Source organism: Citrus sinensis, chromosome 3 (genome assembly GCF_022201045.2).
Source record: "Citrus sinensis cultivar Valencia sweet orange chromosome 3, DVS_A1.0, whole genome shotgun sequence".
Taxonomy (NCBI): Eukaryota; Viridiplantae; Streptophyta; class Magnoliopsida; order Sapindales; family Rutaceae; genus Citrus; species Citrus sinensis.
In genome coordinates, this window is record NC_068558.1 from 28295708 (window position 1) to 28311433 (window position 15726).

Genomic DNA, 15726 nt, shown 5'->3' on the forward strand with positions numbered 1-15726 from the left:
TCTCTACCGAGGATCCTTTGGAATGTTGAAATTATAAAGTAAATACAAACACAATCCATTTCTTTCTCCCGTATTAAACAAACTTCAAATACCAACTCAAGCCTCTTTTTATAGATGGCTTAAATCATAAATTAAACTTGTAATCTTAAAAGAATAGAAATAACAACCACATTGCACATAAAAAGGAACCAAATTAATTCTCTTCATCAATTAAGGGATTCGAGTTCAAATACAATTCTTTCGATTATGACAAACATTTATCTTCCTGGGTTACTTTAAGCATCAAAATACGAATATTCAGGTCAAAATTCATCTCGTTTTTCCTTTAAGCGTATATTGAATATCAGATGGGAGGAAAAAAAAAATCTAATTCACTCTACACAGGGGGTAGAAACTATCAGGGGGGCAGAAACTATCAGACCTGTTATGTAACCCAATCTACTCAGCTATATCCTCCACAATTATCCAGCAATACTTTTGATGCACCATCAGTGCTACTTTCGATAGCCATTGCCAGAGTGCCGGACAAAATTCTATTATCATTTTTCATATAAGTTTCTGTTTGCTCAGACGTGCTTCTTCTCCAAATTAGCTGCAGCCAACCGTTGTCGCTTTCTCCAAGCTGGAACTTTACCAGGGAATGCCCACCTCAAAAATCTCTCCCATGAATAGCAGCCCAAGAACATGAGACCAGCCCATATCAATAGCTTGTCCCTCAATCCTGAAGGCAAAGGCACCAACTTCAACCAGTCATTCAAGCTCCTGAGTAAATCGGATGTAATGACTGTGAAGAAACCAACAGCACCCATGAGGGCGTACATAAATGGTTTGTTCTCAGAAATGCTCTGGTTAAAAGGGTGGCCCATGTAGTTAACAGCGAAGGTGGCCACCTGGATCATCATGTTGACCATGTATGAAACCGTGTTCACCAGGTTGGGATGAAAATCTGCATCCGGCTCAATGCATTCATCTGGCATGTATTTCTCTGCCTCTTTCACAGATGATATTAGGAAAAACAAATGAATGGCAAACTGTCCCATAAGTGAGAGGAATACATATGAGCAGAAAATATTGGGATGGGGCCGTGCAGCTGACAGGGTCGGAAGAGGACGGGCATGTGAGATAAACAAGAAAAAGGCTGCGGTAAAAACACCGCTGATTGTAGCCTGGACATCACCAAGCTTCACACCATCCAAATACATAACACTCAACACGTATGCTGTAGCGAGACAATTAAGGCCGAGAATTTTGAACATCTGAAGGGTGGTCACTAGGGTACTACGACCCTGACGAATTATGTCAGTAGTGGGAGCAACCGATGCGTGCTTCGCTGTGAATGGTGATGCCATAGAGGCATCTCCAAGCTTGACAATGGGAGCAGAACGACCATCGCCCTCCTCGTTCAACTCCTCCATCATCTTCTTCAGCTTCTCTCGTTGCATCTCAGCAGCTGTCAAATGGCGGTTACCAGCTGTGCGGCTGTTAGCTTCTAATCTAGCAGAAGCTTTTCCCTTTGAAGTGCCTTCACTATTCAGACTCATAGCTTTGCTAGCTGCTTCTGAAGCAGACTTAGATTTCTTTGACTTGACTGATTTTGTATTTTCGTCTTTAGAAGCTTCTGATGAAGAGTTTCCACTCTGAGTTGGAGGCACAGCATTCAACAGTGCAACTCCCACATGGGCCTGAATAAAAAAGTATAGAATGTCAAGTATTGCCCCCTCTGATTGTTGCAAGACAAAAAGACACCAAACACAGTTGTCCAACTATCATGCTTATAAACAACATATAATGATTTAACAGTGCAGTGTATGGGAAACAGGGAAAGCTTATAAAAATGAACCACGCAGATTGCACACTGTGCAACTCTTAAAATTTATACTATTGATATACAACATGTGACAGTTTGACCATAAACTTCAGCAGAACCAACTACAGAGAGCTTCCTCCCGCAAGAATATTTCTTCTATCCATTCTTCTTTTTAATATGAAGGTAAATAATTTTGATATATAATTGATTGGACTGCGACATGAAGGTAAATAATTCATACATCATTGATTGATCTGGGACCAAAAACCAACTAAGGCTGAATTTAGCATGCATCCAGAAGATTTGGTAGAAAAGAAGATGCAATAAGCCTAACTAACTTTAACAGCTATAGCTTATTAATAGGCCAAGAGAGCAGGCAACTCTAAGTATCCACTTGCTATGGTATACCTACTGAGCAATGGGCTCAAAACTAATTGGAAATGAAGAGTTATATAATACAACAATGGTTAAAAATCTAGTTGGCAATGATGTGGTAACATAACGTTAAGAAGCAAAATATATGTGGGTGCACATTTGTCTTTGATTCAGTAAAATCCATAATTCATGAAGCTTCAAAAGCATAGATCAATGATAGTAAAATGCTTGGATCACTAATAAATTCAAATAAAATTGACATAAAAATACATATCTTCAACTCCAGCATTACCTGCTTAAGAGCTCCAACATCATTAGTACCATCCCCACACATCAATGTCATCCTTCCTACTGCTTTAAAAGTGGTCAAGATCAGTTCCTTCTGCTCAGGTGCAACTCTTGCAAAAACCTGTATGATCAATAGGATAAACATTATACAGAAAAAAGGTATCATCAAAAACACATTCAAGTTTACACTATTATTTAAGAACCTTCACATAAGGAATGACTCGTAGAACAGCTGAAGTCTGTTGTAACATTTCGAAGCAGTCACCTCCAATACAGAGATCGTGAGCATCTGTGAGACCTTCAACCTCTTTCTCACTGAAATCAAATATGTTCCTCTTTCCTCAGTTCACAAAGTATGAAAACATAAATCTTAATTGCATTTTAAAAGCCAAGGCTACATAGAAAGGTCAGAGTTTGGTATTGCATCACAACAAAATAAGAACATCAAAAAGATACGTAAAGGCATATAGAATCTAATATACGAGAATATGGCAAGGCTTCCATTTGTAAACAAGTTCATAAGCACTAGAACCTAGTAAAAATGAAGGTATCTCCACTAAAGCACAGTAAAGGTAAATGAAAGAAACAGTCAAGTCTTCACCTATATTGAATCTTTTCTGTCTCATCAGGTGACACCCATTCATACACTTTGCCATTCTTTACAGGACAAAGAATTAATACCGGTTTTGTAACAATATGCACTTGGCTGGCAACATAGCAAGCAGTCAAAGCTTGGTCACCAGTGATCATCGCCTAACATTAGAAAATGACAATCAGATGGTAATTTCAATTTATAATATCCACAGATCAAAAGTATACAACAAAATAAGCACAACAATAATTAAAAGTAGACAAAGCGATACAAACATATAACTCATTTTAGTTCCGTATTGTACATAATAATAATGAAGGAAGATACTTGAGAACATGTTACTTACCAAGTCCTGAGAAGAATTCTTCAGTTCAGACAAAATTTTTGCTGAATCTGCCCTAATAGGGCAGTTAAATACCTGAAATTTTGTACTATCAGAGTTAGGGATTACATATTTATGTAAACATAATTATCCAAGACTAAGTTAAAAAATAAGACCATTCAAGCAAAACAAAATAAACTGCACGAAATGAAAGTGTTTGTCGATTACCGCAAAACCAGCAAAAGTAAGGCCATTCTCCACTTCATCTCTGTGCAAGCTTCTTGCATCACTAACCTTAACATATTTGACATGCAAAGAAAAATGATTTAAGCTATAAATAATTTAATAAATTGAAAAAGCATATGCTGAATGTTCGCCGTTTCTGGTATACAGATACAATGAAAAAATGCCCATGTAAATTCTGATGAATGGTAGTCAACTAGACTAAACTGCAAACTCAAGCAAGCCTCTCATAAGTCATAAAGGTAAGAGTCTTGGGAGACAAAGCCGTTTGGCCTATTTTGGGCCCCACAGGACAAATGAGTTCAGAAAGGGTCCAGTCATACCATTATTCTAGCCCCCCAAATGAATAAAGATCATTTTTCTTTATCACATTTCACGTGAAAATAATCCCTAAAGTCCATTGCTATTTCGGTTTGAAGAAAGTGTCACTCAATGCCTACCATAATTTTTTTCTTTTTTTTTGGCAGGAAACAGAGACTTCTCTAGAATATTAGAAGGGAATAAATATAACAAAAGTGAACCAGAGGTTCACAAGCTATAATCGATCCTACAGTGTAGGACACCAAAAACTGTACAAAAGTTTGAAAAAAGAAACCCTTGAAACCTGAGACACAGGAATAAAAATCAAAACCAACAAAATTAACCCAAACTGCATTGTTTGAATGAGAAATCTTGAAAATCCTAGGATGTTGAAGCCCAAATAGAAGAAAAGAATCAAATCCTGCCCCAATACTTATCATAAAAAAGTAGCTTGAAAAAGTGTGCAAACTACATTGTTTGAATTAACCGTATATGTAAAACTACATAATAACTCATCAAAGACAGTCCCAAATCATCACACGATAACAAGCACAGATGAATACCTCAAAGGGTTCTCAGTAAAAAGAAGGCAATCTTTTAAAAGAAGAATGTGATGATGCTACGAAAATTAAAACTAGAGCACACTTACTGTCATGTCTGGAAGGGACTTAAAAGCAAGGGCTAAAACACGAGAGCCCTGATGTGTATATTTCTTGTAGGTTTCAATATAGGATGATGGCAAGTCTGTGAGTCTATCCTGGATGGTTTCGGGAGCACCCTGAAAAGAGTTGAAAGAATTACTTAATAGAGTCAAATTGCAAAGCCCCAACTAAGAGAAAGTCTGCCTCTATTCAATGTCTCTTTTTTTTGAAAAATCTCTCTTACTTTCTCTTGCATAACAGCAAAGGAGGAAGATAGATATCTTTTGTGTGCCATAAACAGGGCACGAATGTCAGAAAACAATTCGAATACAAAACGACCAATTAACAGAGTACTCCTGTAAATACTGACAAAGTACATGGCCATACACCTTTATTTATTAAAGAATTCATCACATTCATATCCATATAATCTTTGAAACGCAATATCTACGTGATTCCATAACTCTGAAGGATGACATCTACACAAATTTGAGCATACCTACCACAACCTGTCAGTAATAAGTGAGTATTGGAAACAACGTTAAAAGCTGGTGTTTGGTGAACTACTTGCATATCTCCCCTTACAATCAATTCGTGTATCCTCTAGTTTAGGGCATTTAGGCGCAAAATAAATTGCATTTCAAATAATTAGCAAAAACTCCTCGCTAAATTCCCTCACATAATTTTAACCTTCAACTACATCCAATGCTTTTTCCCCCTAACAAGATAACAATGATTTCAGGAAAGTGAGAGAGCATACACTTATGAAATTGTTTATAGTGAAAATAACATACTTGATAAAGCACTCGTGCTCATATCTCTATTAAGGAATCTAGCTTATTCTGTATAGACTAGCTAATTATTCAACATGATTTAGTAAAACGACATCAAACGGACCTATATCAGATTTATAACAATGCAATGCGCGACTTACAAACCTTCACAAAAGCAAAAAACTCCTCCTGAACGCGAACAACAACTGACATTCGTTTCAAGTGCGATGCAAAATGGTGTCTCTGAACAATCTGGACGGCGTTACCCCCTCCCCTGTAATTAATATAAAATAACCACTGGCAGTCAGACTGAAAGGCAGACAGAACAAACATCACTTTAACACGGCAGTTCGACTAAAAGGATACAGAAGCATTCAATTATAGCTCTAACATATGAGAAAAATATATGTCAATCTTATGTATATTTTGTTTACGATATAAGGCTAAGCTTTTAGTAAACACCAATATGATAAGTATCTGGGGGAAGGGACATTACTAACTTATCCCATTGTTGCAAGAGAAGAGACTGTCAATAGTAATTTAGCACCCAAAAAATACACAAAAAAGCCCGAGATGTACATATCTGGATATCCTATCTAGTTGGATGTTTTCCAGGAAATAATGAAGGGTTGGACTATTGGCACCCCTCCAAAATCCATTTAAAACCCTTTCTTCAATTATAATAAAATTAATGCCAAACATACTCTTATTTTTAAATAAACACATTCAGTTTCTTGTTCCTAAAATTAGGCAACAGTCTTATTGCCTCAGCCTCCACATAAGCCATTTCTATGGGTGATAAACTTCTTAATACAAATCAATGAATTAAATTGAAATCTTTAAGATAATGGTGTAAAAAGTTTTAATATGAACACAAAAATCAAAACCATATAATTTGTCAAACTGGGTTTCGTTCATAATCAATAGACTGTGTTAGTTAATGAAGGATAAAAATACAGAAAATTTAAGAAAAAATTGCTTGTGTGAGTTTGATGAGAGAGAAAATAAAAGAGTTTCAAGATAGATGAAAAGATGTGAGATATATTAGAGTATTTGTCCTCAAATGTAATTGCAATAGAAGCGGGGTATCAAGAGGATTTGGACGGGTGCCAATAGTCCGACTCATAATGAACTAATTACCCAACAACTACTCCAAGGGAGAGCCTAGTTGGTCATGAAGCATTAGGTCCAGGGATCCAATCTCCCTCCCAACCATCCTTGGAGGGAGATTAGTTTAATTTGTGTTCATGCATGAAGCGAGATGGCATGGTGACTGTGGCAACTGAAAAAAAAAATTGAAAAATAAGATAGAAATCATCCACCAAAAACCTCGCTTACAATGAGAGGTGACCTGAGGTGATACTGTCCCACCAAATGACCTCTCTGGCCTCTCAACAGCTTTTCACCACATTAAACGATCTCTTTTGCACCTCAACAGATTTCCACCTCATTAAATGGTGTCTTTGCCACACTCAGCCCCTTTCCAAATAAAATCTCACATATGCTTCTCCAATTTTATAACACTAACAGGATTGGAGTATGTTAACTTTTCAGAGAACATGATTCTTCCAAACCCTCAAATGTTTTCTCTACCTTGCCAATAACCAGCTTCCAAAATAAGAAGCGTAGTGCACTTTAACTAAGAAGGCATGCCCAAGTAATTTATCAGCCCACAGCCCACTTCACAACCACTTCTATTAGCTAAGCTTTCTAGCCTACTCTCAAGAGTTTCCAAAGGAATTTGCATAGTCCATGTGAATTGAACCCATCCCCAGAACAAATTTAAGCCTTAAACCAACTAGCATCCAATTAAGAAAGAAAGAAACGAAAATCAGCTCAGAAATCAATTAGACAAACAATGCGTCTTCAAAAAAGTATTCTAACTTACCTTTTTGGCATGGCCTTCTCATCTGATTTATAACTCCAATCTATTCCCTTAAGGGCAGCCTTCTCAAGAGGATCACCAACCTACAAGCAATCACAGCATGTGCCACAATAGATCACAGTTAGGACAAGAATTTTCAACCTCAAGATCACAATACATTATTATTAGTGCACAATAATCAGCAAGAGTCCTAGCAAGTGGCACCACAAAGCCAATTTCAAATAGTTACACTACACACGTCACTGGAGTCCATGTACAATATGACAAACTCATTTCACTTCACAGAGCAGGAAGCTCAATTTTTAACATTCCAGAAAGGAAACAAAAAGCTACACGGCTAAAAGTTCAATTCTAGTCTAGTATGCCTCACTGTCAAATTTTAGGCAGGCATTGTAATGGGACCATTCTGAACCAATGGCAAACATTTTCATAGGAGGCATCCTAAGACAGCAAGATATAAAAACAGTCCTTTGCAGTACACAGAGTATGAAAAAGAAAACAGAAGACAGATGTGACTGAAATTGGAGGAAACAGATAACTCTCTAATAAGGGAAAAGCACAAGCCTAACAGTGAAAAGGAGAAAATGTTCATCTTTCTGGCCATCTAATAGAAAGCCCATCCATTTCATGAATAGGAATGTGAAAAGAAAGCTAGGAGTAAAACTTTCAGAGTCAGAACAGCTAAACTTTTTTAAAAAAAAAAAAAGGTAAAAAAGGCAGAACAGCTAAACTTCAAATAAGCAAACCTATTAAATTCCCTGTAATCTTTCCTATAGAAATTCCCAATTGAAACGCTGTAGCAAATAAAAAAAATCAAAAGATAATGTTCCTTCCAGGGGCTTACGGGGCACTTTACACCACATTTTGAGTAAGCCAATGAGGCCACTTGCTCACAGCTTTGCAGCTAATAGAGTCCTCTTGGTATATGGACTACAGCCGCACAAGCTTATGCTTCAAGAAGATACAAGCAAGATTCTTTTAAAAAAAATAATAATAATAACTAACAAAAAGCTTCTCTTGCTTCAATCATGTGGCAAGCATACCCTTTAAAAGTAATAAAATATCTACACCTAATATATCTATCATTCTTTGAGGAAGGGACTGTGGGGGAAGTAAAATACCAGCTTATTGTCTACAAACACTAGCGCATGACAAGAAGCCAGAATCTCCTGAGTGCGGACAGGAACTTTAGTCATATCATCTTCTAACTCTGCATTGGACAACCCAACAACCCCACGAAATTCCTAGAGAGCGCAATGATTCAGGATTATGTTCAATGAATGGTGGTATTAGATAATTATTGAGCAGCAGATATACATCTTGATATGGGCATACCATGTCATCTGATGTAAGTGTACCAGTTTTGTCAAAACAACACATGTCAACCTGCAGGGTGGAATGAAACAGATGTCAATGAATATACTCAACATAAAAAGTTTCAAGTCCTTGAAAACTACTAGAAAGACCAAAGTTTTGTTTATATAGCAATCAGTTCTAGATAAAGTCTCTAAGTAGCATGGTTTATAGCTCTAATTCTTATGGGCGACCATTATATTCTACTAAGGATTGGAGTAAAGGAGTAGATGAAATATCAACTCTTCTTCCTTTACAGGTTATGTATCATTACAGAAACTGTAGAGTCAAGAAGCTTGATTCTTCAGGTGATTTCTGTTTTCTTATCGCAATTGGCCAGTTCTTATAATTTGGAAGGCTAAGGTTCATCCCAAGGTTCAATAGTTCTCAAAATTTGGTGGTTAGTTTTAAGGGCTAAATTCAACTGAGGTTTATATCAGCGACCACTGGTTTGCTTTCTAGGTTTGTTAGTTAGGTGCAGAAGTCAGCCGGAGATTACTGACCACTTCTGTTCAGGGTTCAGGTGCTTTAAGGGCATAGGTTGGAAATTTTCAAGGAGCCAGAATGCTTAAGTGATCTTGTGTTTTATTAATTATTGAAAATCATCTTACTTCTGGTGGAGGTGGAAAAATCTTTGTTATTATTGTGGTGTTGCATCTTGGCAGGCATGAAAGGAATAAAGGGGTCTTTAAAGATGTTTCGAATGAGGGGACTCATTCCTCGTGGGATAAGAGTCCTTTAGGCTTCTTGTGGGCCACACATACCAATCCTATTTCAATATACTTCTTTGTTTTTTTTTTTTAATCTTTTTCGTAAGATTAGGGAGCAACTTAATAGTAATTTTCTTGACCTTCCGGTACTCCTTTTATTTAGGTGCTTTCAGTGTACTGCTGGTTGCAAGCACCAACTTGCATTAGAAGTTTCATCTCTAAGTTCATTATTGCTAGCTGTCCAAAGAAAAATATTATCCTATGCATCGACTTCATTTTAAAGAGTAATGAAGGTCACCAATTAGTCTTTTCGGTTTCAGCATTCTAAAACAAATCTTGAGACATTCAAAATTGCAAACAGAAGTTTCTAAAAGCACAGACCCACATAAAAAGCTATAAAATAAAAAATATAAAAATCTTCATAAAAATTGAAAGGAAGAAACAATGGCCACCAACCAATTCAATCCTGGATAGCCAATGCCTTCTTATTGTAGAATATCAGAAAAGCATCACTCAACGATATAAGATGCATTATATCAAAATTGATAATCAAGCTAGTTCATTCACCTTTCCAGCAAATGGAATTCGGAAGGGCTCTGTACAAAATATCCCACGACGTGCCAGCGCAATCAGGGATGTATTAACAGCTATCGATAGTTCCATTGGCAGCTCAGGGGGGATCACAGATGTAATAATAAGAGAACAGCTTAAGAACAGCTTATACTTGCTCCTTGTGGGATCCTCCATCCCCTATATCACAACAATCCTCATTATTTTCATTTTTTTTTATAAGAAACAGAGAAATTCTGTATATTATTAGAAAGGAATAAATATTACAAAAGTGAACCAGAGGTCCACAAACTAAAATCTTCCCTACGGTGAACAACACCAAAATCTATACAAAACTTTGAAAAAGAAACCTTGCAACCCGAGACCCAGGAATAAGAATTCAACCCAACAAAATTAACCTAAATCCTCATTATCATATTAACACCAAATACAGTATAAAATTTCAGACTGGCCTCAATGAAAACATTAGATTACCTTCTTAAGTACGTAACCAGCAGCTATTACTGCAAATACAACTAAAAATAAAATGAATAATCCGCTTTCCCAGCTATTTGCGGTAACCTATAACATGTAAAATGAATTAGAAAGAATGTTCAATACACACAGAAATGAATAACAATAACATAGCAATTACAAGTAAAAGATCAATTATCAATTACCCTCTCAGTTGAAAACAATATTGTCCTCATCAGTTTCCCCTGACTTGTTTCAAATCCAGTGCGCAACACAACAGCCAAGCAGCCACCATCAGGTGTTTTCAGAGGAAAGGTCTGACCACAATAAGAGAATTATAAACATCAATTAACTAAAACCTGAGCAGTTCGGCAACTAAAAGGCCATTCAAATACTGACACTGAAAATTACCTTGTCAGGAGTGTGCTGCAATATCTTTGTCCCACCAAATAAAACGTGGCTTTTATCTCTCCTAGCAGATAATTTTTCCCCAGTTTCCCTACCCATGATAGAAACCTGAAAAGAATTTATTTTAAAAAACACACTTATAAAAGTTGGAAAATCATGAAATTTATCAAACCCTCCCTAACCAAATAACCGTTCCAGATTTTATAAGAGAACTAATTTCTTAAAAATAGAAATATACGTCCAGCAAACAATTATATGTTGAAATATATATGTTTATCTGAAATACATATGTACATCCAAAATTATGACAAAAGACTAAGACATAGCATAAGAACAAATTGTTGCTCAAATAAAAGTGCAAGATTATCCAAGAAAATGTTAAGCTGTTCTAAATTATTGTTCAGAACCTCGAAAAATGGCAAAAAAAAAAGGCTGCTGGATTAACCAGATACACATGACATCCCAATTTTTATTAGCACACAGTCATTGTCTGCGCCAGGGGGGGGCACCCCCCCCCCCCCCCCCAAAAAAAAAAAAGGCAATATATCCGCATAACATGTCATGTGAGAACTGTAAAAAGAAAAAGAAAACAACCTTCCATTGGGGAGTAGACTCGCCTGTGAGAATGGCTTCATTCACAATAGCACTTCCACCTAATATAAGCATATCAGCTGGCACAGACTTGTCTTCACCTGTCTGACCAGAAGAGCGCCCAATGGAGACAACATCCCCAGGCACCAGATCGGTGCCTGCAAGCTTCACCCACCTATAATTCATATTGTTGAAAATATTAATCTACAGATGCATACACACTTTTAGCAGCAATGGAATTAACAGTGAAAGAACGTACTTCCCACAACGATGCACCATTATGGTCTGATTATCAACTCTAACACGTCTTATCTCAGTTAGAGTTTTCAACCGACTTTTTGCCATTGTTGACTCAAACATGAACAGCATGAAGAGAGTGAACAAGCTGTAATACCAATATTCATCCAAACACCAGAGACCAACACAGAAGACCTACATCAAGTAAATTTGCAGAATAAAGAAAATGCAGGACTGTATAAGCAAATTTTGAATAATGGAAAGCGTAAAAACAAAAATGATACACGAGAGTCAGAAACAAAACCTGAAATACAAAAAATGGCTCCATGCAGTTCTCCTTCATTAATTTCTGGAATGTAGGCTGTGGATATTCAAATCTACCCGACCAAAAAGCATCAACATTATTAAGGTTAGAAGCCAATTAATTTTCCAAGGCCATTCTACCTGTACTGTCGAACCAAAAAAAAAAGAATGAAAGAGTAGAAAATTTTCAGACAGTGACTCACACATTTCGTCCCCATTTTTCAGTCGCCACAGCAATTTTAGCTTCAGTGGAATGGCCCGTACATTTGAGATAATACCCAAATGTTTCTTTAGTAGGATAAGGAAGTTTGCAAAAGGTCCCTTTCTCTCTGGAATAAATGAAGTGTTGCTTTCTAAAATCAAAACAAATCTCATCCTCATCCACTGGGGTTGAAGAGACTGCTGACTGTCCGAGTGAAATAAATTTTTAGCAAGAAGAAATAGAATAAAAATAAAAGAGAGGAGGAAAAAGGCAGTACGAAATCTCACAATTGAATAAGCAAAGTGGTCAAAAACAAAAGCTGCCCGTTGAAAGAAAGAAAAGGACCTTTCTAGGAGAGACATGATCAAACATGTAACTACTTAAAAGAAAAAAATTTACCTTCATCTTGCATTCAGTTTCCTAACTATAACCAAACATGAATAGTTGTGGACAATGCAACACACGCACGTTCTGGGTGCCTATCTGTGTATTCTCATGTATAAATGGAAGAAAACAGAATCAAGACCTTGTTAAGAGTGAGCATTTGTGCCTATGCAAATGTATGAATAGAAGCTAGTTTCTCGAGAAAGAAAAGGAAAGAAGGTGTTCTCTGTATAAGGACAGAGCCGACACCATTATTAGAAATAATTGGCCCATTGCATGTAGACCTACAAAATAATTAGCATGGTGCACGAGTTCAGTTATTCCTATAAAGATTCTCATAAGTTTCATGTGCTTAGATGGGGGATGTGTGTTTTGGGGGCGGGGGAGGGAAAAAAGGTTAAAAAAAGACATCCCTCTCCAGCCAACTCCCACACCTGAAGAGAATCCGTAAAATGGAAAAACTGATACTAGAATTAAAAATGAATAATGGACTAACTTGTTTCCAAAATTGCAGGGGCACAACTTCTTTAGAGCCACAGAATTTCACTGGAGTTATTTTGCATGCATCAGCAAGGTGAATATCATTAATCTGCACATCCAGAGAAGCAACTTAAAATAATAAGTTGTGCAATACATTTACACCAAATACACTAATCGGTACTTGTTCATAGAGTCTTGAGCAGAGCAAATACCTTACTATAGTGGGCAAAGCATTTAAAATCAACAGACCAAGCCGTGAAAAGCCACACCAGAATATGAAAGGCAACAAGCCCACCAAGAACAATGGCAGCATCCCCAAAATCAATGCTAGGAACAATAGCAATCAGCCACCCAGAATATAGAATCGCAAAAGGCCAAACATCCAAGCGCCAAACCCAATGCTTCTTCCGCAGCAAATCAACTCTGTCAACCACCTTTCCTCCCACATGAAAACTCAACATCTCAACCTCCGTCCAATGTGCCTATGTTACACTGATCCAAAACCAGTAAAAGATCTGTATTAGTCTTAATTCACATTCCTATCCAAAAATTTGCTAACTCATACAACCTTTACAGACGAAATGACCCATGAATAGTTGACTAATAGAACAAAATTCATCTTTACTAAAATACCATGCTTTATTCTACTTAAGATATTAAACTCATTAATTAGCACAGTTTATAACTAGCAAAAAGAAAAGAAATAACGAAAATTCCGTAAATAAGCTCCTTTTCTAACAAAATTTTGTTTCTTTTAATGTTTAAACCAAAAAGTAAACTAAAAAATTCTCTTTAACCCCTAAATTGCGACAATTTCATATCAATTTTTTAACCTACGCACAGATCAAGAGCACGAATCCAAAGCGAAATCGCCCAAAAACGAAAATTTGAAAATTCTGATAAGCCTTTGAAGAAATCATGAATCGAAATTGTACCTAGAGGTAACGGCGTTACGAGAATAAAACGGCCACGGCAAGGTGACAGAGAGACAAGGAGGTTCTGCCGTTTTCGGTTTAAGAGCTAATGTGTAAACTCAGATTAGGGATTTAACCATTTAAAGAAAATGTCGGTACAGATGATCGGCAATTGCTTTTATATTTAAATATTTTTTGGGTCGGGTCAGATCTGTTTGGCTCCGAAGGAATCTGATATTTCGAAGAACTTTGGTTTTGCTTTTTGGGTCCGCCTACCGTGCAACAGTTGCACGGTATCCCATTTTTTTGTCTTTTTTAACTAAGTCAATAGATCAATGGTCAAAGTGTTCAACGGCCAGGATGTGATCAATTGGTTATTAACTCTTAAGTCCCTACTGTTTATTACAAAATCATAAAAGTTAAAAGTTTTTAAATATTCACTTACATAATTTCTGTTGTTTTAAATTTTTTAAAGTTTGATCCATTGACTTAATTTGATCATAAAAATAGTTGATGGTGAAAATATAATAATGTAATATCACATAAAATTTTTAAACACATGAAAATTTGATAAATGTAAATAATATTTTTTGTTATATAATATATATATTTAATGTAAAATAAATAAATTGAATATGTTTTAAGAATATAGGTTATTAACCTTGATACTTTAGAAAATTATAAAATAAAAAGGTGAAATTTCAAAATAAGAAACATGTAAAAAGTCTTAGGTTGTAAAATTTTATTATTTTAATATTACAAAACTTTACTTTTTTATTACATTTTTGTTTTTAGCATTAGTTAACATGTTAGTTTATTTATACATACAATATGTTAATTTACCTATAAAATATCAATATATATATAGCCCAACAAAGTTATAAAAAGATAAATAAAGAATAACATAAAAGGAAGTTAGTTTATTTTTTTAAGAATATTTTAAAAGTATTTGAGCTTCATATTTCTTGAGAATTATCATTTTTTTAAAGATATTTGAGCTTGTGAATCTTGTTGTAATGATAATTTATTATTTATTCTTGATTAAAAATAATTGAATAGTAAATTTATTGATTTCCAAATGCTCTTTTAAATATAGAGTAGTTGGTTAATTTTTATTGTATTAGCCTAAACTTTGTGAAAGATCTACCACGATTATTTTTACTTTCTCTACATCCCTCTAGACCATCATCACTCAAAAAGTTAAAGGTCCGTTTGGCACACTATATTATATTATATTATATTGTATTATGTAATGCACATATATTATGTAATGCACATGTATTATATTATATTATATTACATTAACAGTATATTATAATAATTATAATAAAATTATACAACATTTGGTAATTGGTATTATCATGTACTGCATTAATTTTGTACTAATATTAATCTAAAATTATTTAAATTTATTATTAATTATATTAAATTATTATTTTCATATTAATTATTTTAAAATAAATATAATATGATATAATAAAATAATATTATAGTATAATTTTTTTTTTTTTATTTATTATAATAAAAATAAAAAATAATTAAAATATATCTAATGCTTAATTAAGGTAAAATAATAATAATGACATTAGTATTATTTAATAGTCAAAACAAAAAAAAATTATAAAGTTTAATGATGATGATGATGACGACGACGACAACATTAATATAAATATAATAATTAGAATAATAAGATTAATAAATTTATTAATATTAATAAAATAATAATTTAGTAATAAATTTAATATATTTTAAAAATAGTGACGGTAATAAAATCAATAAATAATAATAATAATGATAACTAATTAAAGCAATCATAACAATTAAAATAATAAATTTTAATAATAATATAATAATAATAATAATGAAATTAATAAATAATAATAATAATAGTTAAA

General features: G+C 34.7%; 1 protein-coding gene across 3 annotated transcripts; it reads right to left on the minus strand.

Moving 5' to 3' along the window:
* Positions 1 to 184: 184 nt before the first annotated feature.
* Positions 185 to 14092, minus strand: LOC102610173 (probable manganese-transporting ATPase PDR2). 3 transcript variants are annotated; one of them, XM_006478385.4, is made up of 22 exons: positions 13853 to 14091; positions 13130 to 13409; positions 12934 to 13026; positions 12055 to 12257; positions 11853 to 11925; positions 11571 to 11743; positions 11315 to 11486; positions 10724 to 10828; positions 10519 to 10629; positions 10334 to 10420; positions 9857 to 10039; positions 8562 to 8612; positions 8348 to 8470; positions 7230 to 7309; positions 5507 to 5615; positions 4577 to 4705; positions 3613 to 3678; positions 3409 to 3480; positions 3072 to 3223; positions 2674 to 2785; positions 2475 to 2591; positions 185 to 1682 (listed from the first exon to the last, which is right to left on the minus strand). In XM_006478385.4, exons 2-22 carry the CDS (start codon positions 13376 to 13378, stop codon positions 567 to 569), a joined length of 3576 nt encoding a protein of 1191 aa, XP_006478448.2. In that variant the 5' UTR covers positions 13379 to 13409; positions 13853 to 14091; the 3' UTR covers positions 185 to 566. The 3 variants fall into 3 exon arrangements, with proteins under 3 accessions (XP_006478448.2, XP_024954081.2, XP_024954083.2); XM_025098313.2 differs by lacking the exon at positions 12934 to 13026 and having other exon boundaries at positions 13853 to 14092; XM_025098315.2 differs by lacking the exons at positions 13130 to 13409; positions 13853 to 14091 and adding an exon at positions 12453 to 12536 and having other exon boundaries at positions 12934 to 12948.
* Positions 14093 to 15726: the final 1634 nt, after the last annotated feature.